Source organism: Citrus sinensis, chromosome 1 (assembly GCF_022201045.2).
Source record: "Citrus sinensis cultivar Valencia sweet orange chromosome 1, DVS_A1.0, whole genome shotgun sequence".
NCBI classification, from domain to species: Eukaryota; Viridiplantae; Streptophyta; class Magnoliopsida; order Sapindales; family Rutaceae; genus Citrus; species Citrus sinensis.
Window position 1 is genome coordinate 22,858,188 of NC_068556.1, and position 27,853 is coordinate 22,886,040.

The 27,853-nt window shown below is 34.3% G+C and overlaps 4 protein-coding genes and 1 non-coding gene across 11 annotated transcripts; 4 read left to right on the forward strand and 1 right to left on the reverse strand.

Annotated features, from left to right (window-relative positions):
• Positions 1-2,822: 2,822 nt before the first annotated feature.
• LOC102629515 (lipase-like) lies at positions 2,823-6,308 on the forward strand. Of its 5 annotated transcripts, none has more exons than XM_025092120.2 (11): positions 2,824-3,066; positions 3,145-3,214; positions 3,498-3,577; positions 3,989-4,054; positions 4,146-4,193; positions 4,312-4,379; positions 4,459-4,531; positions 4,694-4,855; positions 5,085-5,279; positions 5,578-5,666; positions 5,822-6,308. In XM_025092120.2, the coding sequence occupies exons 2-11, from the start codon at positions 3,148-3,150 to the stop codon at positions 6,033-6,035; spliced, it is 1,062 nt and encodes a 353-aa protein (XP_024947888.1). In that variant the 5' UTR covers positions 2,824-3,066; positions 3,145-3,147; the 3' UTR covers positions 6,036-6,308. The 5 variants fall into 5 exon arrangements, with proteins under 5 accessions (XP_024947889.1, XP_052296820.1, XP_024947888.1 ...); XM_006489065.4 differs by having other exon boundaries at positions 2,824-3,053; XM_025092121.2 differs by lacking the exon at positions 4,146-4,193 and having other exon boundaries at positions 2,823-3,053.
• Positions 6,309-6,862: 554 nt separating this feature from the next.
• Positions 6,863-7,609, reverse strand: LOC112495596 (uncharacterized). 2 transcript variants are annotated; one of them, XR_008054691.1, is made up of 3 exons: positions 7,357-7,609; positions 7,126-7,268; positions 6,863-7,046 (listed from the first exon to the last, which is right to left on the reverse strand). It is a non-coding gene; the product is annotated as an uncharacterized LOC112495596 (transcript). The 2 variants fall into 2 exon arrangements; XR_008054684.1 differs by having other exon boundaries at positions 7,126-7,265; positions 7,357-7,602.
• A 4,968-nt stretch (positions 7,610-12,577) lies between these two features.
• LOC102629227 (E3 ubiquitin-protein ligase MIEL1) lies at positions 12,578-16,110 on the forward strand. 2 transcript variants are annotated; one of them, XM_052437352.1, is made up of 12 exons: positions 12,578-12,774; positions 12,872-12,959; positions 13,292-13,348; positions 13,443-13,475; positions 13,565-13,642; positions 13,851-13,894; positions 13,980-14,020; positions 14,578-14,660; positions 14,744-14,835; positions 14,912-14,981; positions 15,128-15,210; positions 15,669-15,775. In XM_052437352.1, the coding sequence occupies exons 1-11, from the start codon at positions 12,725-12,727 to the stop codon at positions 15,170-15,172; spliced, it is 681 nt and encodes a 226-aa protein (XP_052293312.1). In that variant the 5' UTR covers positions 12,578-12,724; the 3' UTR covers positions 15,173-15,210; positions 15,669-15,775. The 2 variants fall into 2 exon arrangements, with proteins under 2 accessions (XP_052293312.1, XP_006489126.1); XM_006489063.4 differs by having other exon boundaries at positions 12,580-12,774; positions 15,169-15,210; positions 15,669-16,110.
• Positions 16,111-16,538: 428 nt separating this feature from the next.
• On the forward strand, positions 16,539-20,091 carry LOC102628949 (uncharacterized). Its single transcript, XM_006489062.4, has 11 exons — positions 16,539-16,859; positions 16,989-17,099; positions 17,190-17,344; positions 17,430-17,523; positions 17,705-17,775; positions 17,866-17,972; positions 18,232-18,353; positions 18,856-18,944; positions 19,042-19,101; positions 19,500-19,604; positions 19,723-20,091. Exons 1-11 carry the CDS (start codon positions 16,706-16,708, stop codon positions 19,840-19,842), a joined length of 1,188 nt encoding a protein of 395 aa, XP_006489125.1. The 5' UTR covers positions 16,539-16,705; the 3' UTR covers positions 19,843-20,091.
• A 2,635-nt stretch (positions 20,092-22,726) lies between these two features.
• LOC102628676 (transcription termination factor MTERF4, chloroplastic-like) lies at positions 22,727-24,304 on the forward strand. The gene has a single exon (XM_006489061.4). The coding sequence runs from the start codon at positions 22,897-22,899 to the stop codon at positions 24,082-24,084; it is 1,188 nt and encodes a 395-aa protein (XP_006489124.1). The 5' UTR covers positions 22,727-22,896; the 3' UTR covers positions 24,085-24,304.
• Positions 24,305-27,853: the final 3,549 nt, after the last annotated feature.

The following is a 27,853-nucleotide window of genomic DNA, read 5'->3' on the forward strand; positions in this document are numbered from 1 at the left end:
CGAAGTCGGGATCGGGGCATAAATTTTTAATGTGTTCACAAAATATTTACTATTAGCGAAAAAAAATACACGTGTTACTTTCTTAAATTACGTTTACCTCTTAGCTTATAATCCAGCATGCTCATAGAATATTTAATACAAGTTTGGATTGTCAATTTTGGTAAGAGAATAACTGAATGAGTGTATACAGTATGCATTGATCGTGATCAGATCAATAATTTTAAGTAAAAGAAATTTACGTGTTACTTCTTTAGATTGCATTTGTTTCTAATCCTGCATGCTCGGATGAATATTTAATATATAAGTTTGGATTATCATTTTTTGCTAGGATAATAATGAATGAGTGGATATTTCAATCTAGATCAGATTTAAGAAGTTAATGAATTTACTAAATTTTGAAATTAAAGGAAACACGTGTTACTTCGTTAAGTTGCATTTAATAAGCATAACGGATTTGTAAATACTAAATATTTGTCTTTGGCGTATTGTATAAACTGCTTATATTTATAACAAATTTGTTAATGTTATAGTTTTTAAAATAATTATTATTAATTATGTTATATAAATAATTAGTTATGAACGAAATTATTTAAATTTTATTTTTTAAAATACTGTAAGTTTTAAAAGCAATCATGCGTGTTTTGTAAATTTAACTATTAAACTGCTACAAGAATGTAATAACATAAATTGACAATATGTTAATTAAAAATTAATTTACACATTTATAAATCATGTAATATTTTTATTACGTGCATATAATAATTGATAATTAAAATAAATTTATCTCAATATAATTAGTAATAGTAATAACCATTTAAATTTAATAATTTTATTTCTTAATTAAATAAGGACATCTATGAATTTTTATAATATATGTGTGGATATATATGAAACTATATTAAGTATAAAATATATTTTCAAAATCATATTTTGAAAAGATACTCCTCATTTGCTTTTTAAAATCTACAGTAGAATGATTTGGAAACCAAAAGTAATTTTCAAAAAAACTTATCAAAAATTAAAATTAACTTTTAAATTTCTAAAATCACTTTTGCACTTCCTAAAAATTAACTTCTAATTTCTCAAACCATCGAAATCATACTTGATTGACAAGATCATATGATTCAAAATTTTAATGCATTGATACTGATTCGAATATCAAATAAATTCTTAAAAATTCAGGTGTGTGTGTGTGTGTAAACTCCAACTTTGATAATTTATTACTAACAACTCACATTCCAGATACTTTGGAAATCACTTTTGCATTTAGTGAGTTGAGAATTGTCTATTTAAGTTATTCGGCGTGTCCATGGACAAATAAATTACTTTCAAAACTTTGAAGTATTTACGTCCTATTATGAGTCTAGTGGATACATGAGTTGTGTCATAACAAATACATCTTTTTCACAGTTGGAAAAAGTTATTTTCCCCGAACGTGACCCCGAATTTGCTAAAACGTTGCGTAACACGTGTGTTTCATTTGCTTTTTCCTTTTAATTTCCAGCACGTATTTCATTTGCTTTTTCCTTTTATATTGTTTTTGTTTAAACCAATAAAATTGCTTTTTCCTTCTATATTATTTTCGCCTAGTAACAGTATCAAAGATCATGATCAGTCTTCAGTCTTGTTTCCGCCTTCTTCTTCATTGATTGAGTTTTCTAGTTATTTGTAACAATTCTTTGTTTTTTTTTTCATTAACCATATTCTTTGATAGATTTGTATAGATTGGTCAAGGATTGATGATGGGATTTGGGGATTCTTTGTTCATTATTATTCCTTGAATTTTTTACTCTGTGTTCCTATGCATGGAACAATTTTGATGGATTGATTTCATTGTATTTGTATGTATGAGTTACATACATGATTAAGGAGAAGAATAATAGACTGCAATTGTTCAATTCGGGACGGTGTGTAAGAGATTTCAGTTAGTCAAAAGAATTCAATTCGGGGCAGTGTGTAATAGAGAAAAAGAAATGAGATTTCAGTTCTCAAAAGAAAGAAAAGGAAATGAGATTTGTGTGGGTTGTCAAAAAAGCAAGAAAATGAAAGGAGAAACATGTGTATGTAAAAGAGAAAAGCAAGAAAAGAGAAAGTGTTAAACGCACCATTTTTAGTTTAATCAAAACGGTACGTTTTACATTCGGAGCGTAAATTCAAGGTTAACTTCGAGGTAAATAGCAGCGCTGTTCACGGTTTTGACTAATTTTTTAATCGAGATACTAATAAGTTGTAACATAATATTTAAACAAAAAACTCTTTAAAATGTTGTACATACGAGCTACAAACCTACATCATAACATAAATATCTATGTAACACTTCACAAATTTCTGATTGAAAATTCTAACGGACTGTAATATGAGTATACATAGACATTTTCGAAAAAAATCCAACCAGTTGTTTTGTTTTGTTTTTGTCTGTATTAAAATCACAGCTTTTGCCGTCTGAATAGCGTTCACTCTTCTCCTTAATGGTGTTACATTTTGAAAAACCTGGGGGTGGACCAAGTCGAAGCCCAAAATGCGAAGCTTTGGCGCCATGGGCTGGGTATTATTGTGTTCGGTCAATAAACACGTGCAGACTGCGTGCAAAATCATCCACAATGTCCAATCCTATCCAAAATTCTAATAATCAAATCAGCACATGCAGTTAAAGAACGCCGCCCTCAATTAAATTACCATAATACCATCCACACAGCCCAGAAAATTCAAATTTACGTTTGAAAAACAATGCTTAATCGAGGGTAAATCAGACTTTTTGAAAAACCAGAAAGGCCAGACAACGAGATAATAAATTCGTGTTCGTGTTTATTTTCAATTTCCTCCGCATTATTTTATTCGTTTATTATGCACAATATTGCACTCTAAATGAATATTCTTATTTAGCCCCTTTATTATTCTCCCATATCAACCAGACGAAAAGATCATAACTCAAAATCCCGAGTCGATTCTTCAACTAAGAAAATAAAATAAAAATCCTTAATCGACGGTCACAATCAACACCGAGCTTTGTCGTTGTACGATTGTAGCTGGAGCTCCGAATTGGACACCACCAGGTCCGAATTGCGGGTTATTGTGAAATTTTGAATTGATACATTCCTTCATTATTTTGTATGTTATTAATCAATTAATTGATTGTTCTTCCAGATCATGGGGCAGAAAAAATGGTTAATATTGTTGGTGTTTATGTGTCTTTTCACATTCTCTTGTGCTAGAGGTAATTATTAAACTCATTAATTAAAGTTTTCTTCAATTTTCTTTTTTATGTTTTAACTGGTTAGGTCTACCATAGTGGTATCGATATTAATTAATTTATTTTAATTGGCTTGTTAATTAATTAATTAATTATTGGGTTGCATTGCATTTATGTTTGAGAGAGGGATGGATATTTTGATGTACTGGGGATCTTAGCTGCCTTATTGGGCTTATTTGTAGCTTGAGTTGCTAGGGTCAAATTCTTGCATATCATTAAAACAATGTTTTGTTCCCGTTTGTTGCAGAACTTAGGGTTAAACGCCATCATAGTCCCCAGGTTTATAATCATACTCTTGCCACAATATTAGTGGAATATGCCTCTGCGGTAAGTTCCCTTTTCTCCGCTGATGACATTGATGTTGAATGCAATTATTGTGGGATTCTGGACCTATAGGATCTGTTTCAATATGGGGAGGACTTTCTAGTTAAGTCATCTGTAGAATTTTAAGCTGGGGTATTGAAGAGCCAACTGAACCCCTTGTCTGCTTGTTCTGGTTGTTTAATTCCAATAAATTGATCTGTTCAAATAACTTGTTAACTTGGTTTCAAAAGAGGGATCTTTAGTTGATCTGTGTGTTAGTATTTCATTTTTGCTTTAAGACATTACCATCAAACTTAGCTGGTGTCAGGCTTGATTCATGTTCTTAAGCGCAATGCCAAGATTTTGGTATAAGACAAAGACACTTGTAATGAGGTAACCTTATGTTGGTGAATGAAGCAAACTTTGCTCGTGCAGGTTTATATGTCAGATTTGACTGAACTTTTTACATGGACGTGCTCAAGATGTGATGGTCTAACCAAGGTACTTGGTTTGTATATTATTTGTGACTTCTGTGTTTAAGTAGGTCTGTGCTCGAAATAAATTATTCTAATGCAATTTTAAATGAAAACAGGGCTTTGAAATTATAGAGTTGGTTGTTGATGTCCAGCACTGTTTACAGGTGAATTTTTTCAGCCTGGTTGGACATTTAGCAATAGCATTGATCCCTCTGGGCATATTTCATTTATATTTTCTCTTCTAGTTTCTGTTCTGATGTCACCGTGACTGTTAATTGATAGGGATTTCTTGGGGTGGCAAAGGATCTCAATGCTATTGTTATTGCCTTTAGGGGAACTCAGGAACACAGGTGTAATTTTTTTTTTTTTCATTCTTTAGTTTCTGTTGATAAATCCAACTGAATTTACTTACAACTTTCATATTTGCAGCATACAGAACTGGATTGAAGACTTATTCTGGAAACAACTTGATATAAACTACCCTGGCATGTCTGATGCAATGGTGCGTATTGGCTCAATGTTATCATGATGTTTCTATGTTTTATGTGGGTGCCAATAAATTGATATATGGCCTTGATGGAGGGCAATGTAGGAAAATGATTCATGCAGCTAATTGATGATTATTGATTTGAGTTAATGCATGCTGATCTTTTGCATTGTCTAGGTGCACCATGGATTTTATAGTGCTTACCACAACACGACCATTCGCCCAGCAATTATAAATGCTGTTGAAAGAGCAAAAGACTTTTATGGAGACCTTAACATTATGGTGACAGGGCATTCAATGGGAGGGGCTATGGCTGCCTTTTGTGGACTTGATCTCACCGTAATTACTAATAAGCTTTTCTGACACCATTGAAATTATGCATTGTTTTGTGGCTTTGTAAGATTTAGAAGATTTAACTCCCATATTGTTGTGAGGATGCAGATTCCAGTGATTGCTGATAGATTTGAACTAAACAGTGTCTTGCACTTGATCTTTTGGAAAATTTTTTGTCCTTGGTTATTTGTGTATTTGTTCAAGTTGTGTTGAAGTAACATTTCTTTATTTGCAGGTTAATCTGGGAATCCAGAATGTTCAGGTTATGACTTTTGGACAACCTCGTATTGGCAATGCAGCATTTGCATCCTACTATACCCAACTTGTCCCAAATACATTTCGAGTGACAAATGATCATGACATCGTGCCTCATCTGCCTCCGTACTATTCCTATTTCCCCCAGAAGACATACCACCACTTCCCAAGAGAGGTAATGGTCTGCTGAGTTATATTACCTATGAATAAAACTTAAATTAGTTGTGAACTTTAGTTGCAGTTTTAGGGATTGACTGTTGCATCTAGCATTCCCTTTGAGTCTGTGGATGGAATAGACTGTTATGCTCTGTAGAAATAGACCGATATCCTACGCTTGCTCCTTAGTCCATTCAAGATAACATCTTTGTATGAGAGTCAAGAATCATGTTAATTTCTATTTTGTATTTGGCTTTTGAAAGTTTCTTCTTTGTTATTCTTTATATAATGGTCTAAAACCTTCTTCTTACTTTCAGGTCTGGTTATATCACATTGGACTGGGAAGCTTAATATATGAAGTTGAAAAGATTTGTGATGGTTCAGGTGAAGACCCATCATGCAGCAGGTAAGCCCTTGTGTCTGATATTTTAATTGATTTGGAATTTTGATATTTGAAATGAATTGAAAATTCAGGAGTTTCACCCATTTCTCTTTTTCAAGATTGAAAGAACCACGGTGTTTGACAAACTGCTGTGAACTCTTTTGACCTTTCTTATGCAGGTCTGTGACTGGAAACAGCGTTTCAGATCATTTGGTTTACTTTGGTGTTCGGATGGGGTGCAATGAATGGACACCATGTCGAATCGTAATGGATCCTCGTGTGGCAGAGTACGGAAAAACTGATCTCAAAGGAAATTTTATTTTGTCCAGGCCGCCTGCCGCTTCTATTTTGAAATTGAGGACAGATTCAGATGCTGCAGGCAACCATTTCTAGTATCTTGTTTGGGTCAGCTTGTGAACTCTTTTGGTAATAGCCAAGAGGTTAGTTCTGGATTTTCACCGAAAACAAGTGTTTTCCTTCCTTTCCTGTCAGAGGTGTACTTTATTAATATTATTGGATCAGCGTTGGGTTCTGAAGGAATCTGTGTGTACATAGCTATTCAATGTGTATATTCATTATCCTTGTTAATATGTGTACCCATACCTTCCACTATAGCAGGAAAGCTGGTGTGGTCTTTCAATGTATTAAAAATGCAAGTTCCAAATCTGAAGTAGTCTATCATTCTTGTTTTCCGGGATAGTCTGGTTTTGTTATACTTTTGATATCATGTTATGGTAGCATCCCACATTCCAGGGAAAATGAAGTTTCGCCTTCTGTTAAGTGCCCATGAATAATGGGCAGTTCTTTTAGGAATTATTTTGTGCTTTCATGGGAGACTTGCACTTGTTACTATTATATCTAAACCACGCTGTTGGAATCTCAAATCTTTTTTTGTCGAATAAGAACGTTGAACCTTGTGTCAAGTCACAACTTGTTCCTCTGGATATTAAAGTCTCGTTTTCTGGGTGGTTTTGATAGGAATTTAAAAGTTTTTTATATTATGGTTTTCCCTTTGGAACTCTAATATTATTTTTTTTTTTCTATTTCTTTTAAGTCCTTTAACACCTCCATGAAAAAATTTAGAAGTTTTCAGTGAAATAGGTCGTAATATCGTCTAAGATAGCTGGGAATAGGAAGCCACAATGAAACTCTAAATGGTTGAAGCAGCGGTGGTACAACAAAAATGTAATTCCGTTACTTGAGAAATTAACTCAGCTATATGTAATGAAAAACAAGTTGTTGACGTTAGAGTATTGCAGCTGCTGCATTATATAGTTTTATCATTGATACATTAAACGGAGGACTAAGAGTACACTTGATGAACAAGAAATATTCTGCAGACAACTTTCCCCTTCAAACAGTCTTCAAATGCCCACTTGGTGAAGCAGCCGATTGTTCTTGTGCCTGCACATTCAGAACCCCTTTTAAGTTTCTGTCTGAAAAACTAAAGTGCATGCAGAACTGCTTCGGAAACTTTAAATACCTTTTCAGCATTATCAAGGTTCTTATCTGCATTAGCAGCTGCGGCTGAAACTGAAACCTCCGCTTTAACAGCTGGTGCTTTTTCTTTTTCATTCTCTGTTTCCTTGGTCAAGTTCTCTTCCTTCTTCTCACTTGCACCCTCTGCTGTACCATGTATCAGCAAATTGAATTATCGAAAGCACACATGCATGATGCAATATTATTAGTTCAGTTAATTTAGGTGATCACAAACCATTTTTGGCTTCTGGTATTGTTTCTTGAGCCAATTTTTTCTCTTCCGTTACAGCATTAACATCGTCAACTTTCTCTTTGTCATTGAACAAGCTCTCCTTTCCCACTTCAGGGCGCGGAGAGTCATACTCAGACTTCTCAGACCTTCCCTCAATTCCATCAATGGATTCCTCTTCTTTCCTCGATGAAAAAAATCGATTTGGTGACTCTTTCGCTATCAATCTCTCCTTTTCCTTGTTATTACCATGGCTATCTCCTTCCTTTGCTTCTGTGTTTTCGGCTATATCCTTTATATGATGATCAGCCGCCACAGGTACTAGGTCTCCATTTGCTTCATTGTTATTATGCTTGACATTTTGATCCCCTTCTTTTCCTTGTTGTTGCGCCAATAATGAGGCATTTTCGATGTCTTTGCTCTTCTTTGATTGCTCACCAGCATCCGATTTCTTCCTGGTGATTGTGTTCCCACTTGCAACATCATGTTTTGATTCTCCACAACCCATTTCTGTGAATTTTGGTAGATGAAAAAGAATTAAATTATTACGTCTTTGATAAAAGCCGGCATTGCTGCATGGGCTTGATTTGATATACTTGTACATTTTTCTTGATAATTAAGTAAACAGTTTTTTCTGTTATGTTCTGAAGGTTGATAATTGATATGGGTTGATTAAACTGATTGGTAACTGAAGGGATGCATTTTTAGACTCTGTAGCAAGATCTTGTGCTGGCTGCTGGTGACATTTGCCTAAATTTGGTTCACTTTTCAGTTTCCGTTGAAAGCCTCATTTAGATTATAAAACTGAATATAATTAATTAGGCAGTTGTGAAGCAAACTGAATAGATCACTGCTAAATTGATGATTTTAAGGAAAATGATTCAAATCTCTTTTTGTTTGACAAAATTAATCATATTCGATATTTTTTTTTTTGGAACGAAAGTTGATTCTCGGTCTTTTTAAAATAGGCAAATCTGACAATTGAAACATGAATAAACATTAGCACAGATTTTGAAAGTAAAACTGTTGGTGGCTAACATAATATTATTAACGAACATTTTTCAAAAATATGAAGCACATGCACAATAACAACTACTTATTGAGTTTTTTTTTTAATTACATGAAACTATTGCTCATATTACAATTCATATTATATAAAATTACAACTGATAACTATAATCAAATAAGTAATGTAATTAGTTAATATTAAATCTTATACAGTATTGTTTAAATTTTAACATTTTCCAATATTAAAAGACGTCAATTCCACTTATATTTTGAAAGGGAGAATACTGTTTTCACTTGAATTTAAAGAATGAATTAAATTCTCATGATATTTTTGTGAGGGTTTGAACCATGACCGAATGAGTTTGTCGTGTGGTTAATTATTTCTTAAGTTCTTTGTTTCAACTTTTATTGGAACCTTTTTTCGATGAATGGTTTGGAACATGACTTGCTCCAATTCAATTAATTGAACTTGCGAGCTTCGTTATGTTATGTTCCATTAATTTCTGTTATGTTCGGCCATTGCTGTAAAAATATTTTCAAAATGAAGAAGACAAAAAGTACATCTACTGTTGGGGCATTGGGCATGCATGATGATAAGGGACGTGCATCAGTGCATGTGCTCTGATCGATCTGTTGAGGTGGATTGATAAGAATGAACTTCTCTCATCCCATATATTCTTAATAATATAAAAAAATAAAAAAAATTATCACTGCACCATCTCTTTTTTATTTTATGTTCATCCAACTATTAAAAAATTTTAATATATTATCTGTACTATTTTTTTTTAAATTTATATCAACTAGTCACTTTTTAACTAACATCGTTAAATAATTTAAATGAAATGACAATTTTACCCTTAAATAAATTAAAAAATTATTTTATTTTGCAAAAACTTTAAAAAATAAAAAAATTATAATTATAAAAATACTCCTAAATTTAATATAAAAAAATGTGTTGTGTTTAACCGAATAAAAGAAAACGAATGTCAAAAAAATGTTTAATGTCAGCAAGGTTAGGTGTGAATTCATTAGCTTTTTTTTCAACACACACCAACCCACAATTGAATAGAAATGCAGCAAATCACACACAACCTATACACGCTAAAACTCTTCCCATTAAATATTTTTCTACTTTGAGATTCAAGTTGTAATCATAAATTAGCTCCACATGTACAAATTCATCAAATCTTTCCCCAGCCACCATTATTGTTTTTATTTCTGCTATTATTATTACTATTTATAATTGGGAGATTTTCAATTTGTCCTTACTAAAATCAATAATACTATTTAACCCCTACTTTTTTTTCATAATATTCAAAAACTCCCTTGATACAAAAAATTTAAAAGAAAAAAAAAGATAAATGAGTTATAGATCTTAAAATTTGTATCCTTTTCATGTTAACCAAACACATATCTTAATATATAAAAATTGAAAGCTTGAGATTAACTCAAGAATCAAGATATGCATGAATGAGCAACTTGCTATATATCACTTGTATGTGGTAGATCGATAAGCCAACTTGCGGTAAAGCAACACTTAGTCAATAGATCTAATAATGGTTTCGTAAATAAATGTGTTATATTTAAGGCTATTGCTGCCGCTTGATCTTTGTTTGTATATCAGGACCGCTCAATCTAACTTTCATCTAAGTGCACGGAACCCGAGAGCTGGGTACTTTAAAGAATTTCTTGCAGTCAAGCAATCGTTCTGCACCTCCTAGAAATTGTAAAATAGAAATGAACAAGAAAGGAACATTTCCGATCGCATATAAACTTTAGACACAGCCTTTTGTTTTTTTATAAGTATATATATTTATTGGGTAACTATGGTACCACAGTGGTACCATACCACAATTGGATCCAACCATTAAATTTAATTATGGTGACTACTGTAGGCTGAATCCAATAGTACCATACCACAACTGGATCTAGCCATTAGATTCAATTCTGATGACTACTATAGGCTGGATTCAATGGTACCATATCACAGTGGTATCATACCACAATTGAATTTAATTATTGGATCCAACTTACAGTAGTCACCAGAATTGAATTTAATAACTGGATCCAGTTGTGATATGGTACCACTATGATACCATAATTTTACCCGTATTTTGATATATTTTCATAAAAATAAAAGTGATCACATTTACCCTTGCTGGTATCTATTGTTAGCTTATAACAGTCGGTGGGTTAAGCTGAGGTTGAGATGTTTTTTTTTTTTGAGTTAAAGGTTGAGACTTGAGATAGAGAAAAGGTAACTCCTAAAATGCAATTATATACTCGTGAAGTAATAAATTAAATATATTTAACACGTGGTAAAATGGGTTGGTAGTAGTATTACAGGATTTTTAAATCATGGCAAAATAACAACCACACTTATATAAAATGACGAAATGGTTGGCGAGGCTTTATTGTTTATACAAATAGTTATAGATACTTTTTTTTTGAATAATTATTTGATTTTATTATAATGATCCAACTGTATTTATTCCCTTATTTTAGACATAATTATTAAAAAACAAAAGAGTTGTATGTTAGAAAAGAGACAATTTTACCAAATCAAAGCACGGGAAATTTTTGTCCTTTTCCTTAAGATTATCGCGGTTAATTAGTTGACGTTTTTAGAAAGTAAAACAAAAATTTACCTGTGAAATAGTTGTATTGTTAACTTGTTATTATGGCTGGGCAAACGGTTCGGTTTTTACCGAATCGAACCGAAAAAATTTAATTTGGTTCGGTTCAGTTCTAAGGTAAAAAACTGAATGGTTTGAAATTTCAAGAACCAATTGGTTTACATTCGGTTCGGTTTACCGAAGAACCGATCGGTTCAGTCCAATTATTTACAAATTAATTTAATCAAAATTCAAAATAAAAAATAAAAAATGCTAAATCACAAATTCTCTTTTTCTAATTCCTAATTTCGTAACCCTAATTCCTAAACCTAAAGTCCAAAATCCAGCTCTCTCCCTCGTCGGATCGGTGACTCGTGGCCTCTCCTGGGTCCCTTGCATCACGGTCAGCGGTGGCGCATCTCTTCAAGCGTGGTGACGCCGTCAAAGCCGTCGGTCCCTCACGGTTTCAAGCGTTTAGTAGCTCGGTGCCTCGGTCCCGCGGTCCCTCACGCTCACAGTCGAAGGCTCAAAGCCCTCAGTCCCTTACGCTCACGGTCTTCAAGCGTGGTGACGCTGTCAAAGCCCTCGTTCCCTCACGCTCACGCTCACGGTTTCACGCCGCTCGTCTTCGGGCCTCACTGCTCTAACCGCCACTCATCACTCACTGCTGCAGGTTAATCTTCACTGCTATAGGTTATTTTTTTTAATTTATGTTGTGGCAGTCTGAAATTGTGTTTGAATTTGTGGAGGCGTTTGTGGAAGTGGAGGTGTTGGTTGCTGGCGGCCTGAAATTGTACAAGTAAAGTCAAAGGAGTTGTTGTATAATTGTATATTGTGAAAATGTTTGTGAAATTGTACATTGCTTTCGGAATTTTTATGGAGGTGTTGGTGTATAGTTGTTGTAACCAAACGAAATCTGACCCTGCAACAAGGAAAAATCAAAAGATACATGATCTTAGTTTAATTGCCAGAGATATATTAATTATGGAGTAAAGATAGTCCAAACAAAACTATAAAATACAGGTATATGTGCGAATCGAACCAAACCGAAATGTTTTTATTCGGTTCTAAAATTCGGTTCGGTTTGATTTGAGTTTTTAAGAACTTGGTTCCGATTTGATTCGGTTCGGAGCCCGAACCGAACCGAACCGAAAAATGTCCACCCCTACTTGTTATAATCAAAACTAAACCACCATTACAGTCAAATCCTTCAACATTTTCACCTTCTTGATCTCAGCACGATGATTTTGCTTTCAGATTCCATTTTTGGATTCATCTCCCTTTCTCCGAACAATCGAGGATTCATCGAAATTGCATCGTGTTTGGAGTCTGTTTGTTGAAAAGCCACAGAGAGAACCCGTTCATTGCCTTGAAATTGTTGCGTTACTTTTGGGTCCCTCCGAATTTCTATTCGCTCAGATTACGGCGCCATCACTCATCAGTCCCCACTTGAATTGATTTATCCATCCAATCCTCAGTTAAAATAGTGTTATTTGAACAACAATAAAAATTGTAACCAAATAAAGAAACCAACCAAATGGGAAAATGACGGAATAATAATAATAAAAAAAAAGATTGTCTTTTACAAAGATGAAGCTTTGTTTATTCGATACTTTTATCCCTATAATAAACACCCATCTTCTCTTTGAGGGTTGGTACAAACTAGAACCAACTAACCTATCTTCCCAAGTCAGGAAAGTCTCTTTCTTCTTCGTTTCGTTGGCTTTGCCTTGCTTGCTCTGCAGATCCCCATGGAAGGCTCAGCTAATGAACGTATTACTTTTGGGAAGATGGGCTATGGGTGGGCAATTTTTTTTTTTTTTCTCTATTTTCATTATTTGTTTGTTTTTGCTTTTCTAAAGGATTGAATTTTTTCATTTGTTACGTGGTTTTGATAGATGCAAGCATTATAGGAGGAGATGCAAGATTCGAGCTCCTTGTTGCAACGAGATCTTTGATTGTCGCCATTGTCACAATGAGGCAGCGGTATTTACAGTACACTTGTGTTATTTGTTACCTCTATTTTCATTTCTTTAGCTTCAACCGTTTGCAAATTTACATTTTCTTTTCATATCTGGGAATTTTTTTTTTCTCTCTCTTTCGTTTCTTTTAGAATGATGGCCAAGTTGTTTTTTATTTTTTATTTTTATCTTTTTACCTCTATGTGTTTGTGTAGCTGGAAATATTGGTAAGAGAAGCCTTTTCTGATCTGGGATTTATTTATTTGGCTTTCTTTGATTCATTTGAGCATGTTGAGCAGCTTCACTTAGTATATCTGATCCGGATGTTTGTTATTTTCCCTTTCTTTGGATCATCAGAGCATGTTAAGAAACCCTTACGATCGGCACGAATTAGTGCGCCAAGATGTCAAACAAGTATGATCTCTCTTCGCTTATCGATATTTTTGTTTCAGTTCCTGTGTACTTGAATCAGTGATAACAAGATGTATGGATTTTGATGGTGTTACAGGTTATTTGTTCTGTTTGTGACACCGAGCAGCCGGTATTTTTTATGTTTCAATATTTTTGTTTGGAATTTTTATTGCTGGTTTGGTTTCCTTCGATTTTTAATTGAATCCACTTACATCCCAGGTTGCTCAAGTTTGTACTAACTGTGGCGTCAATATGGGGGAATATTTCTGTGACATCTGCAAATTCTACGATGATGATGTAAGTATGCTCTCTCATATTATTCTTATGATAGAGTAAAATATGCAAATATTTGGGAAATATTGCTCCCTTAGTTCTGTTGATCAGTTACTTTCATCTTGGACAAATTAGACCACATTCAATGATTGGTGCATTATCCCCTTTTTTTTTTCCTATTAATACAATTTTCCCCTCTAGTAATGTTAACTTTGGTCTGCACTAATTGCAGATTGAGAAGGGCCAGTTTCATTGTGACGATTGTGGGATCTGCAGGTCTGTGAGCAAGTTTGACTGATGGCTTGCCTTCCTTATGTCTTGTTAGTTTTATCATTATCCTGACTTACAATATTGGTTACAGAATCGGAGGTCGTGAGAATTATTTTCACTGCAAGAGATGTGGTATGCACTTCTTCATGATAAAGCTTTTACCTAGAACTAACTGCAAAATTCGTAATCATATATGACAAAAGAGAAGTTCTAGGTTGTCTTTTCTTTATCCAACTGATGAAACAGTGTCTACGGATGTTAATTGCTTTTTGATGAATTATGATCTATGGATGTTCTATGTGATTTCTTTTTCATTGTCTTCTTCTCTTTTTATTTTTCTGGTGTTATAGCTTAAGGATATTCTAGATTTTCAGATCAAGCTTGCTGTTCTTATTCAGTACTTTTTTTTCTTCCTTTGACTTCAGAAATATTTATTATGGAATCATGTTGAGTTTGTTTGTACTATCCTGCCTCACAACCTGATCTCAGTTCCAACAATTTTTTAAATTTGCCTGATGGAATTGAGATATAGATAAAGCAGCCTTTTAAAATAATGGTCTTCCTCTCAAATGGAATTTTTTCTTGCATTTGCCTCAATTTACCTTCATTAATTTTTGCAATAGCTTTTCTTCTATACTAAGTTTATCCTATGCATATACATAAATTAATGATGATTTTTAAGTTTTCAGGGTCTTGCTATTCCACTAGTTTGCGCAATAATCATTTGTGTATAGAGAATTCCATGCACCACCACTGCCCCATTTGTTATGAGGTTTGCTTTGTGATTACTTTTAACCGTTCTCAGAATTTGAAGAGTGTGCTATATCCTGACGCTCGCACTATATGTTCCTGTAGTACCTATTTGACTCACTCAGGAACACTACTGTTATGAAATGTGGGCACACCATGCATTGTGAATGTTACCATGAGATGATAAAGCGTGATAAGTAAGTGACAAAGAGTTCCTAGTTAATTCTCAAGTGTCTGTATTTGGTTCCTAACTTGAATTGCCTCACCAAGCAGATACTGTTGTCCCATATGCTCCAAGTCTGTGATTGACATGTCCAGGACCTGGAAGAGAATAGATGAGGAGGTGAGTTTATTCAATTTAAGCTTCACTGGATTGAGGATGGGTGCAACAATTAAAAATAATTGTGTACATTCTTTTTATTCTCTGAAATTTTACAATGGATAATTGGCCGCGTTTCACTTATCCTTTTAGTATTTTACTGATTCTAGTTGCAGATGAATTCAAGTATTTTTTTCCCCTCCTTTTTCAGATAGAAGCAACTGTGATGCCTGAGGACTACCGGCACAAGAAGGTAGGTTCCTGTTTATATTTATGATCCAGGCACACTGTATCTGTTTCTTTCATCTTATGCTCTGTATGTCTTCCCAAGCTTCCTAAATTCAAAGGTGCTCCAGCAGTTAAATAGCCACCTCCTGGATAAAAATTTAGTTTTGTTATAAGGACCTGTTTGGGGCAGCTGCGCTGCCACCGCGCAGCTGCCCCAAACGGATCTTAAGTTGATGTGTATGCAAGCTGAATGTAATCACATCCTTGCAGAGTGTTCACGGCACAAAGAACAATACACCAACATAATAAGGCAAAGTATAGACTCTTTGATTCTAGATACGAGGGATTCACCTCGTTTCCTTTGGAAGCATCATGTAGAAATGATAGCCTATTTCTTTTTTAATATATTACATCTGTCACTGTATTTACTATTTTTAAGCATAATCTGTTAGAAGACATGTAAGAAGCAAGTGTAATTTGCAGGTTTGGATCCTATGCAATGACTGCAATGACACAACTGAGGTTTACTTCCATATAATTGGGCAAAAATGTAGTCACTGCAAATCCTACAATACCCGCTCAATTGCACCTCCAGTTCTGCCTCAGTAACATGGTTGCTGCTTTCCACAAATTGTATTCTGTCAGCCGCTTCAAAAGCTTGCACCCTGAGCATATAGCAGAAAGGGAGATTTGTGATTGGGTAGTAAAAAATTGTTAGTCTGATACTAAATTGATGCCTGTATAATTGCATCTATGGTTCGAAAGGACTCCAAGCATTTGTATTTTGTGCATCAGAAAACTCTACAGATCATTCTTCCTCCGTCTAATTTATGGAGTTCAAATCAAACCCAGCTGATGGGTTCTGAGGTTGATGTAAAACTTATATACAGTAAAAGGGAACAAATATAATCATTGTTATAAACTATATCATGCATCAACAGTTCTGTCAGCTGAAGGCATTTCCAAAAATTAGTTTCCTTTATGTTATTGATTATCCACAGTTTGGCATTCAAAATTTGCTTCCAATCTACATAATTCCTTTCTCAATATCAATTCCATCATGCAAAATTGTCTGCATGTTTGCAGCGATGATTCACATGAAAAACTCAATGCTTCAATTTGTAATTTTTCATAACCAAAAAGGGTTGAAAATTGTCGACCATGAGATATTTTCTTTTTAAATAAATAAAATCCATCTTATTCAATTAATAAAAAAAGTGCAATGACATGGGCCTGAATAGATAAAAATGCGGGCTAAATAGTAACTCTTATAAATGACAAAATTGGGCCGGCGGGCTTAACATTCGACCTTGACCCACCCAGTTTACAAATGAAGATCCCCCGAACAATTTTGGACTGCTGGACTGCTGCTGCTGCCGCTGCTGCCCTTCTTCCTAAAACCCTGATCACTTCCCTTGGTTCAGCAACTTCGAAGCTGTTTTTTCCCCCCTCTCCCGGGACCCGCCGAGTGAGTGCGCTCAACACCACACCAACTCAGTTCCAACTCGGACGATTCAGCCATGCAAGTTCTCTCAAATTCGCGTCGACTCAGTAGGGTTCTGAAGTCGTCGACTCTGTTAAGCTCAAATCATCCCGTCTTCACATCGTCAAGCACGTGCCCTCGTCACCAATGGCAACTTCGCAGTACTTTCTTTTCCCCTTCAATCTTCTCAGGTACTTTAAATTTCCATTTATTACGAAAACAATTTTAAAGAAATGAAATCGAAAATGCATTATTTTATTCTATAATTTTACATGATTATACGAGTCGTCTTAATGCTTTGAAGATACTAAATTTTGCAGGGATGATCCAAGGAAATTGTTCGGAAGCGCCTCTACTGCAAATATATTCTATGACGAGATCAAGTGCCTGGTTTTCGTCTCAGACGAGTAGTGATGCAAGCACTCCCACAGGTTCTTGATTGATTTTTTTTAAAATTATTTTTGGCTATTCTTTGATATTGAATTTTTGAAACATTTATGTTTTTACACTGTTGAATGCAGATACTGTGAAGGAGTTGTATGATAAAATGTTGGAATCTGTGAATGTTAAACGAACAATGCCCCCAAATGCTTGGTTGTGGTCATTGATTGAAAATTGTAAAAACCATGACGACATCAAACTTCTGTTCGACATTTTGCAGAATCTTCGAAGATTTGTTAGTTCGTAATTCTTTTCTAATATACTTTTCTCAATTCATTTCTGCTTAATTTATTTTTTTTAAACTTTCATTTCGATCACAGAGGCTATCAAACCTTCGCATTCATGAGAATTTTAATTGCAATCTTTGCCGAGAAGTCACCAAGGCTTGTGTTCGTGTAGGGGCCCTTGACTTTGGTATGCTGTTATTTTTCCTGTTGCTGGTTTCATTAAAACTTTGATAGACTTGATAGAGTTGTTGCTTCTTGACATTTGATCTCTGAAACTTTACATGTCCAAACTCTTTAATAGATATTTTTTGGTGATATGTAGTTTGCAGCATCTAATCAATGAATGAATGTGATTCTGCTTGTTGCAGGAAAAAAGGCTTTGTGGAAGCATAATGTGTATGGATTGAGTCCTTCTGTTGCATCGGCCCATCATTTACTGGTATCAGTGGCTTCTGAGTCTTCCATTAGGTTGGTCAATTCTTTTGCCGCTTCATTTTTGCAAATATTTATTGTTTCTATTCACCTGCAGTCATATGCTAAAGAACACAAGGATGCTCTACTAATGGTGGAAATTATGAAACTTGTGAAGAGGAACAACTTACCATTACAACCTGGTACTGCAGATATTGTTTTCAGGTATGTTGGTTTCTGAGTTATATCAAGTTAATGATTTTTCTAAGGGTTCAGCTATGTTGGAACTGCTCTATGGTAAAACACTCTTTTATAACCATAAGATCAAAGTTATAATGAGTTTTTTATTATTTATCACTTTGTGTGTGTGGCTGTGATTCATGCTCTACATTAGAGCAACTCCAAGGTGGCCGTAGCCTTTTTCTAAATGTTCTATTTATTGTTTTATTGATTTGGATAATGATATTTGGATTGAACTTTGCAGAATTTGTTACGATACAGATGACTGGGAGTTGATCTGTAAGTATTCGAAGAGGTTTGTCAAGGCAGGAGTAAAACTGCGAAAAACTACGTTTGATACATGGATGGAATTTGCTGCCAAAAGAGGTCTTTAAAGTTCTCAATGCTTTTTAATTTTGTACTGCCTGAAAGTTCAATTTGTGTTCATCTGTTTATATTTGTTAGACAAGCCTACTTTATGGTGGCAGTCGTGGTTTAACCTAGGAATTTTCCTTCCTCCTTGGGTGTTTTTTATTTTTTATTTTTATTTCTCAGTGCCTATACTTTACCATTTGGGATATCATTGGATGTAGGGACTTACTTGCTTATAACATATCATTTGCATGTAGTGGATTTCTGGTCCATTTTGTACTTTACGGCATTAACATACTTGGATTTGTGTTTCTTATGACACATGCACATATCATCTGCATGTGGTGATGTATTTATGTGCATACCTTTCATTTCTTGTGACTTCCAAAACATGGCCAATCTATCTCTGTTGGATTGAGAATTTGTCATAGAGTTGCTTTCGTCTGAATGGATACTTTCTCTCTTGCATTAGGCTTAAGTTCTTGTTTGTAAAGTTTTACAACTTTCGTTTTTATAGGAGACACTGAGTCACTATGGCAAATTGAGAAGTTGAGATCTGAGTCGACGAACCAGCATAGTCTTGTGTCTGGGTTTTCTTGTGCTAAGGTAATTAATTTTGAATCATCGACTGTTGCTCCTTATTTCAATATGAACTTTTTTTTTAAGTAGCAATCTTTCTTTCTGTAAATTTTTTCATCTGCAGGGATTTCTGCTTGAACATAAGCCCCACAACGCTGCTGGTATGATTCAAATCCTTAATCAGGTAAAGCCAGTGCCTTTTACGTGGCTTCTGTTGTATGGAATTTGCAAATAACTTCTCCCCTGAATCCAAAACACAAAAGGACCATTTTAAAAAAACTTGAAATGGGTTATATTTAAATTTTTGCTCTCATTAATGTGTATCCTTGGGTTGAAATCTTGCTAAACTATAGTTTGACTTGTGTCACCATGCAATAAACTCCAAATCTTTTGATTATCCCTTGAAGATGTCAAATAATTTTGATTTAACTTACCTGCTTGCTAGATCTAAGACGAACTAACCATAGAATTTATTAGAAGTAAAATGTTACCTTGAAGTTGAAGAGGAAAATAGATTAGTTGGGAGTCATAATTTATATAATATTATGGAGGGATTATTTTAATTTACTTTATGGGTGGCAGACTTTACCTGATGCAAAGAAGTTGGGTATCACGATTGAACTTCAGAAGTTGGTAAATGAGTGGCCTTTGGATGTGATAAAGCATCAAAAGGATGAAGACAGAAAGGTATGTTTCTAACCATATGTATATGCCATTTATTTTTGAGAAGTTGAGGCTAATTATGTCTTTGAGTGGTTTGAACGTTTACAGTTCTTTTTTATTTTTGTTCTCTTCTTCTGATTAGGCATTAGCTATGGCTCTGAAATCTGATATTCCTGCCATGGTATCTAGTCTGTTAAATATGGGCTTACAAGTGAGTGTAAATTTGGAAGACCTGACAAAGGAAGAAAGTATTGCATCTTAACATGCCAAGCCTGTGCAGATTATGTCATCTCCAGTATCCTTTGTGCCATTAAACAAGGAAATTACCAAATTTTTAGGCTGAAATTGCAGTAGAAGCTGCCCTTAAATAATTGCAATCTTTACAGGTCACGTGTTTTGGATGTAATTCATTAGTTGCTTTTATACGACCGCTGCCAAAAGTTTTGTTCCTCCTTTTCGAGTGTAATTCAAATTGGGATCAAATCAATCCACTCAGTTGTAGCTTTCTTTCGGTTTCGTGTCAACCATTTCATACAATATACCATTGACATTGGTTTCTGTTTGATTTTTCGTAACTAGTCATAATTTTTTCTTATGTAGTAAATCAAGTGTGCTTAATCCGTAAAATTTTTATGTAAAATAGTAAACAGTTAATTGATTGGCGAATGCATTATGATTGGGTGGAGAAATGAAAAAGAAAAGCTAGAACCTGTTGCCTAATAAACTGTTTTTTGAAACTAATTCAATAAGGTAATTTGACTTCAAGGATCGATTCTCCCTCACAGCGACCTTAAGTGGGGTGGCTCTTTATTTTATACGCTTGCTTTGGTCATTGTTTAGTGGAAATAAAAATGGTTGGAAATATATACGCAGAGGATCTAAATTTTAGAAATTATCAAAAAGCTACTCTTTTGCAAGGAATTTGTGGATATACTTTGTATGTTTTTGAACCCATAAAAACAATATGGAGAATTATGTGTGCTTTTGTCAAAAGTGTTAATAATTAAAATCTTCAAAAATGTTACTTTAGTTAAGTCAATTGATTGAGTGCTTGCTGATGATTCTGGGAATCGGGGCTTAGGAAAAGGCAGGAAGATGCAATAGAAAATTAAAAAAAATACAATACCAATAACTCAAAAGTTTATAACTGGAATCAAATCAAGAACCCGTTAACTCCTTAAGCAAATTGACCACAACAATTGCAATTATGACTCGTTAACTTTTTACTCTCTTCATCCTTGAATAAATAAAACCAAAACTGCACTCTTGACTTTTTGGAGAACCATTTTTATTCATTTAAAAAAAATAATAACAAGATGGAGATTAAGGTTATCCTACAAATAAATTAATTAATTATCTCTACTTCATTTATCGTTACAACATAAAGTTTGTTTGTTCGCTTAATGATAACAATTCCAATTCCTAATTTTAGTTACCCCCGTAATTTGCCTAAATCTAGTGAGAAGACCATTGCTCTTATTAAACGCTTTCCACGTATCCTCTGTTACCATGTTGAATAGTATCTGGCACCTAATGTCAACATTTTGCGAGATTTTGGTGTACCTGAATAAAAAATATTGCTAAATTTATTGAGTCCTGGCCTCATTTAATCCTTACAAATATGAAATTGTTAAAAGAATGTGGCATTTGTGAAGGAGACTGGTATCAACCCTTCGAGATCACTGCTTGTTGCAGCAATTAAAGCTTAAAATGGATTGAGAGATTTGGTGGTTACTAAACTTAATTTAAAAATAAAGCTTATATATATATATATGTGCATAATAGTTTTCTATTCCGAGATCTTAAAGTGTATGAAAAGTTTGAGAAAGCTTTAAAATAAGGGGGCCCATTTGTCCCGAAACACTTATTTTGTAATACATACACACACACACACACACACACACACACACACACACACACACACGTGATTGTGATTGTAACGACGAGCAGGACAACTATGCCCTGTATCAACGTTCAGTGTTCGCCACACCCGAAACAAGCAGCTTCATGTGCCCTATTTGCACAAATACCTCGACGATTCCCGCTCGTTAATACATAGAGCCCAATAAGCATATCTTGAGTCGGTATGGAAATGGGATCTCCAATAGTAGGAGACAAAATCTCCAAGAGGTAAGCGCACGTCTATTTTTTGTAGACGAGAGAGTAAGCCTTCTACACAATATTTATTGTGATCTTATTTCTCAGGGAACACAAAGTGAATACTTTCTCCAAGTTATACAATTTCTTGGAGGGTAGTCTTTACATACTTTAAACATGATAAGTCGTTTATTTTTCAATGATATTATATCAAAATTTTAATTTTTAATCTCCAAGTAGGTGCTAAATGACATGTTGCACGTCAATTTATAAGTAAATGATATGTCGTTCACAAAGGAAATATAAAAACAATTTGTCAAACCAAAATTGGTTGATGTGAGTGGTTCGACACTCTCACTCTTTAAGAGAGGTTAGGGGTTTAAGCTCTGCTCTCGTATTGAGTCACCACTTTGGCTAGCACTTTACCCCTTACGGGCCGACGCGGTGTGAGCGGAGATTAGTCTGGATTGTGGTACGAGCTTAAAGGTGCCTCCCACAGTTGAGACTCACTCAGGACCATCTCGTGATTCAGTAAAAAAAAAATTGTCATCTTATTTATTTAGACAAATGACAAATAAAAATAATATGCGCCGGTGCATACTTTAAATGGCTAGTTGTTTACATTTTAATATAACATGACATTGTATTTGAAAAGTAAAATGTCAGACAACATGACGTGTCTCTATTTTCTAGGAAAACGATACTGTAATCTATTATGTTGAATTCTACGCGACTTTATTGAAATTAATAGATCATTTTTCTTTCAATAATCAAATAGAATTACAAATTATTTCAATTATTCATACATTTCTACATGTTTGTTTTGTCCAACGTAGAAAATAAGTTATTTTGCTAAAATTAAAATAAAAAAATTAACTTGAAAATAAAGCGTATGTATGAATATATGTACATATATACTTTGGACTTTATATAAAATAATGATTTATTGGCCTCTTATTAGGCTCGTTCTAAATTTCGTCCAACAATACAAAAGTTGCACATGTTATACGCCTTTACGTTTTGTTCTCGTCATCATTTATTTATTTATTTATTTTGAGAGGGTTCTCGTCATTTAGCATAACATTCCAAAGCCGGCTCAATGGTTTGAGCAGTAAAATGGACATGGTTTCTGTCTTAGACTCAGCAGAATTCAAAAGCCTCGCAAATGCTCTGGAAATTTGGTGAGTTTCCCCTATTCACTTCTTGAATTTAAATTCCCATGTTTAATTTTCTAGGCAAAGCTATTAGTTATTATGGGAGGCATAACATCGCAGCCACAAGAGACCATCACAAACTGCGATTTCTGCAGCACAGTCCATTGTCGATGTTATTTTCTAGAAACTGCATATCCAAGTCCAATAATGCAAATCACCACTCATTCACTGTGTCTTACCTCATGAACTCATGTGGGTTGTCTCTGGAATCCGCATTATCAGCTTCTAAGTATGTTCGTTTGAAAACCCCACATAAGCCTGACTCAGTTCTCAATTTTTTCAAGAAGCGTGGATTCCCAAAATCCCACACCACAAACATCATCAAAAGAATCCCGAAAGTGCTTTTATTGAGTCCTGAGAAAACCCTTTTGCCCAAGCTTGAGTTTTTTCGTTCTAAAGGAATATCAAACCCTGACATTGTCAAAATTTTATCTAAATACCCTGGTCTTTTCTGCAGAAGCCTAGACAACCATTTAATTCCTACTTTTAATTCCCTCAGTCATTTGCTTCAATCTAGCGAGAAGACCATTGCTCTTATTATACACTTTCCCCACATTCTCTATCATGATGCTGATTACTATCTGCTACCTAATGTCAAAATTCTGCGAGATAGTGGTGTGCCTGAATCAGATATTATTAAATCTATTGCGTCTTGGCCGCAATTATTCCTTATGCATCCGAAAATATTTGAAAAGAGTGCGGCTTCTGTAAAGGAGATGGGCATCAATCCCTTAAGATTAAAGTTTGTTCTAGCAATTCAAGCCAAATGTATAATGAGTGAAAGCCAGTGGGAAAGCAAACTTGATGTTTACAAGAAGTGGGGTTGGTCCGAACAAGAGTGGCTAGCAGCATTTTTAAAGTGTCCTTGGTGTATGATCACATCTGAGGACAAGATAACGGCGATAATGGACTTTTTTGTGAACGGAATGGGCTGGGAGCCTGCAGTTATTGCCAAACACCCGGTTCTTACTACGTTTAGCATGGAGAAGAGGATTATTCCTAGGGGGGCAGTAATTCAATTTCTGTTATCAAAAGGTTTGGTTAAGAGTGATACAACTTACTTAATTACATTGCTTTCGTATCCTGAAAAAACCTTCATGCTGAGATTGATGAATTATGATGATGCTCCAAAGCTACTGAAGCTGTACCAAGAGAAGTTAGATCATTCTAATAAGACTAAATGTTCAGTATGAGTTGAGAGGATTGCAGTATTTGTGAACTCTTTGCATCTGTGCATGATCTGTTTGTAATTGCATGCCCTGAGAATGCAGAAGATTCTTCCTTGGAATGTTGTAATTCATTTTCTGTTGTTGCCTGAATTGATGGAGAGAAAAATTATCTTAGTCAGATTGTTTGAGTGTCCTGAAGATCTTCCTGCAGAGTTCTGTGAATTGTTTAAAATATGAAAATTTAGCTGCTGATGGGGCTGGTTGAAAATTGCACATGCTACTCTTCTTGACATGCAGCACTGCAAACAATAGTATTGGTGTTCAGGTAGTTTTGAAAATGGAAAGATGTAGCTTCTCATCAAAGTAAAATTTGTGAACCGATATGAGAAGGAAGACCCAGTTTGTTGAAGCTTTATGAGCTTAAAAATAAAAAGTGTGTCAGGTAACAGAGTGGCCTTGAAGCAATTAGGGGGCAATTAATTGTAGGATGTCTTCTTGCTGGTTCTAAATTCTTTTACTCATTGCATGATGATTTCTGTCTTAGACACAGCGGAATTCAAAAGCTTGCAATTTCTCTGAAACTTGGTGAGTTTCTTCAATTCCCATGTTTTATATTCATTGCAAAGCCGTTCTTGATCATGGGAGGCTCAATATCACAGCCTCAAGAGCCCATCATAAACTATGTTTTCTGCAAAACAATGTGTGTGCCTCAACATCAAAGTTATTTTGTAGCAACTGCTCACCGGATAATGCTAATTAACACTCATTCGCTGTGTCTTACCTCATAAACTCACGTGGGTTGTCTTTGGAATCTGCTTTATCAGCCTCTAAATATAAACCCCATATAAACCTGACACAGTTCTTGATTTTTTCAAGAAGCGCGATTCTCAAAACCCCAAATCACAAACATCACTGAAAGAGAGTTTTTTTTTTTTTTTTTTTTTTTTCACTCTATTGGAATATCAAGTGCTGATCTTGCCCATATGTTATCAATCTGCCCGAAATTTTTCACTAGAAGCATGGAAAACCATATAATTCCTAATGTTAATTCTCTTAGAAATTTGCTTCAATCTACCGAGAATTTGCTCTTATTAAACGCTTTCCGCATATTCTACTTCATGATGTTTGAATATTATCTTGTACCTATGGTCAAAATTTTCAAGTAAATAATATCTCTCAGTCTGAGTCTCAGAATTATTAGTTAATTTCTTACTGCTATCTTTAACTTCAATTCCCTTATTTCAATTTCTCTGGGAAACTATTCTCTGTGCCTCACCAGCTCATAACTGCATGATTTGATCCAGGATTGATCTCAGCAGCTTAAACTCAATTTCTCTGCAAAACTAGTCATGGTATATATTTAGTGTCATTATTGCATTATTTGATTAATTGGTGTCAAAATAGAACAATAACTTCTAGCTTATTATTTGCTTCATTACATTTTTACTTTTGTGTATTGAGATGATGCCATTAATGTTTTTAAAATATCATTGTATCTTAAATATAGCCATAGCATTTAAGATATTTTTGCCCACCTTTTGGTTTCATTTTCCCCATATATATATTACTTGAAATGTAACGAAGAAGGTTTAAATACAATAACATCCCCTCCAAGAATTGGTTTTGTCAGAATTCACAAATTTGTCCAAAGTCATTAAGGTCAAATTAAACAAAAGATTCCATCAAAGTAATAATATTACAAACCTCAAGGCTCAAGGAGAGGTGTGTGATAATTCTCCTCTTTAAAACAAAACGGTTGTATGCAAACCAGTGCGTTATCAATGTTATTTTGTAACCAATAAAGTGTTGGCTTCACTGGAAATGAAGTCCCCTTTAAGTGACTTGACTGGGTTTGCTTCCCAGTTCGAGTCGCAGGAAAGTCGTCTTTGTTGGGAGAACTTGTGCCTCCCGATTCGAGCAGGTTTAAAGGTGCCTCCCATAGTTGGAGCCCTCCTTAGGATACCTTGTGGTTAAGAAAAAAAAAATCAATGTTATTTTATAGCCACCGCTTATCCAAAAAGTGCAATGAATATAAAACATTGAAACCCCACATAAACCGGACTCTGTTCTCGATTTTTTCCGGAAGCGTGGATTCTCAGAAACCTCACTAAAAGATACCCGCAAGTGCTTTTGTCTAGTCCTGAGAAAACCCCTTTGCCCGAGATTGAATTTTTTTCACTCTATTGGAATATCTAGTAGTGACCTTCCCAAAATGTTTGCCATCTGCCAAGGTCTTTTTACTAGAAGCCTAGAAAACCGTTTAATTCCTAATTTTAATACTCTCAGTAATTTGCTTCAGTCTATCGAGAAGACCATTGTTCTTATTAAATTCTTTCCATATATTGTATTTCATGATGTTGAATATTACCTGATACCCAATGTCAAAATTTTGCCAGATATTGGTGTGTCCGAATCGAATATTGTTAAATCTATCTATTCTTTAACTCGATTATTCCATGCGGCTACGAAAAACGTTGAAAAGAATGTGGCAGTTGTAAAGGAGATGGGTATCGATCCTTTGTCATCACAGTTCATTTCAGCAATTAAAGCAAAGGTTGCAAAGAATCCCTGGTCTATGATCTTATCCATTGATAAGATTATGGCAGCAATGGACATTTTTGTAAACCAAAAGGGTGGGGAGTCTTCATTCATTGCTAAACGCTCAAGACTTATTCTACTGAGCATGGAGAAAAGGATTGTTCCACGGGTTGCAGTAATCCAATTTCCGTTGTCGAAAGGTTTAAGTTTGACAGAACTTATATGTCGTGCAAAATTTTAATATACTCGCAAACAAACGCATGAATTAATAAATAAAAAAGTAATAACAAGATCGAATCTTCATGAATTATTATAAATTGAAAAGTTAAAATTAAAATTAAAATTAATATTAATCCTAACCTAGTTGAGTAAATTGAGTTTCAAGATAAATTGAACTAATTAAACTAAGAAAACAAGTAAAGTAAAGGAGAGTTCAATAAGATAAAGGTTAAGATTTTAGAATCCACCATTATTTAACTAGTAATTATCTAATTATCAATTAATCCCTAATTTTAGAGTGACAACTCGAAATCAATTTATATCATCTCGTGAATATAACAATTAAGCACAAGTAATTCTAATTTAGATTCTTTTTTCTGCTTAATGGTATGATATATAAGTATCTCATGTAAACTTATTGAATAATAAAGAGTCAAAGTTTACCTCAGCACTTTGTTTAAACAATTTAATAAAATATATAAACTCAAAGATAATCATATATAGACTTTATAGATCTAAGCATAGATCTAGTCAAATATTAATCCTAATAATAAAAAATGCATGATAGAATTGATGAAAAAAAATTAATTATATTCAACTAAATATGTGAAACAAGAAGCATAAACATTATAATACATAAGGAGGGAGTTAATTAAATAAAAAATAATTTCATTGAATATGGTTTCATCCTTAACTTTAATATAAGAAATTTAATTAGACATACTAGAAATACTAGCAACAAAAGAAATAAAATCTGCTGCCGCTGCTCCTCTCTCTGCCGAACGCCACCTCTTCTGCCTTGTGTCCCATCATCTCATCCTTATCTATTGTCATAAGCCGAATTCTTAATGGATTATAATTACAATAATTGTACGTTAAGTCACCAACTCATATGGTAAAAGAATAAAATAGTTTTCTTTTTAAATTAGTTGCCATGTCACCATTAATTTTGTTCCCACTTTTAATTGCTCACCACGGGCCCTCCACTTAAGCTAAAGCCACCAATGTTATGCTTAAATTCTTCTCCACGTGGCTG

Coding starts and splice junctions, on each gene's coding strand:
- LOC102629515 (XM_025092120.2), top strand. CDS start 3,148: ATGGGGCAGAAAAAATGGTTAATATTGTTGGTGTTTATGTGTCTTTTC. Junction 4,055..4,145: donor GATGTGATGGTCTAACCAAG/GTACTTGGTTTG, acceptor AAATGAAAACAG/GGCTTTGAAATTATAGAGTT. Junction 4,380..4,458: donor AGGGGAACTCAGGAACACAG/GTGTAATTTTTT, acceptor TCATATTTGCAG/CATACAGAACTGGATTGAAG.
- LOC102629227 (XM_006489063.4), top strand. CDS start 12,725: ATGGAAGGCTCAGCTAATGAACGTATTACTTTTGGGAAGATGGGCTAT. Junction 12,960..13,291: donor ATTGTCACAATGAGGCAGCG/GTATTTACAGTA, acceptor TTGGATCATCAG/AGCATGTTAAGAAACCCTTA. Junction 13,349..13,442: donor TGCGCCAAGATGTCAAACAA/GTATGATCTCTC, acceptor ATGGTGTTACAG/GTTATTTGTTCTGTTTGTGA.
- LOC102628949 (XM_006489062.4), top strand. CDS start 16,706: ATGCAAGTTCTCTCAAATTCGCGTCGACTCAGTAGGGTTCTGAAGTCG. Junction 16,860..16,988: donor TTCCCCTTCAATCTTCTCAG/GTACTTTAAATT, acceptor TAAATTTTGCAG/GGATGATCCAAGGAAATTGT. Junction 17,776..17,865: donor CATCGGCCCATCATTTACTG/GTATCAGTGGCT, acceptor ATTCACCTGCAG/TCATATGCTAAAGAACACAA.
- LOC102628676 (XM_006489061.4), top strand. CDS start 22,897: ATGTTTAATTTTCTAGGCAAAGCTATTAGTTATTATGGGAGGCATAAC.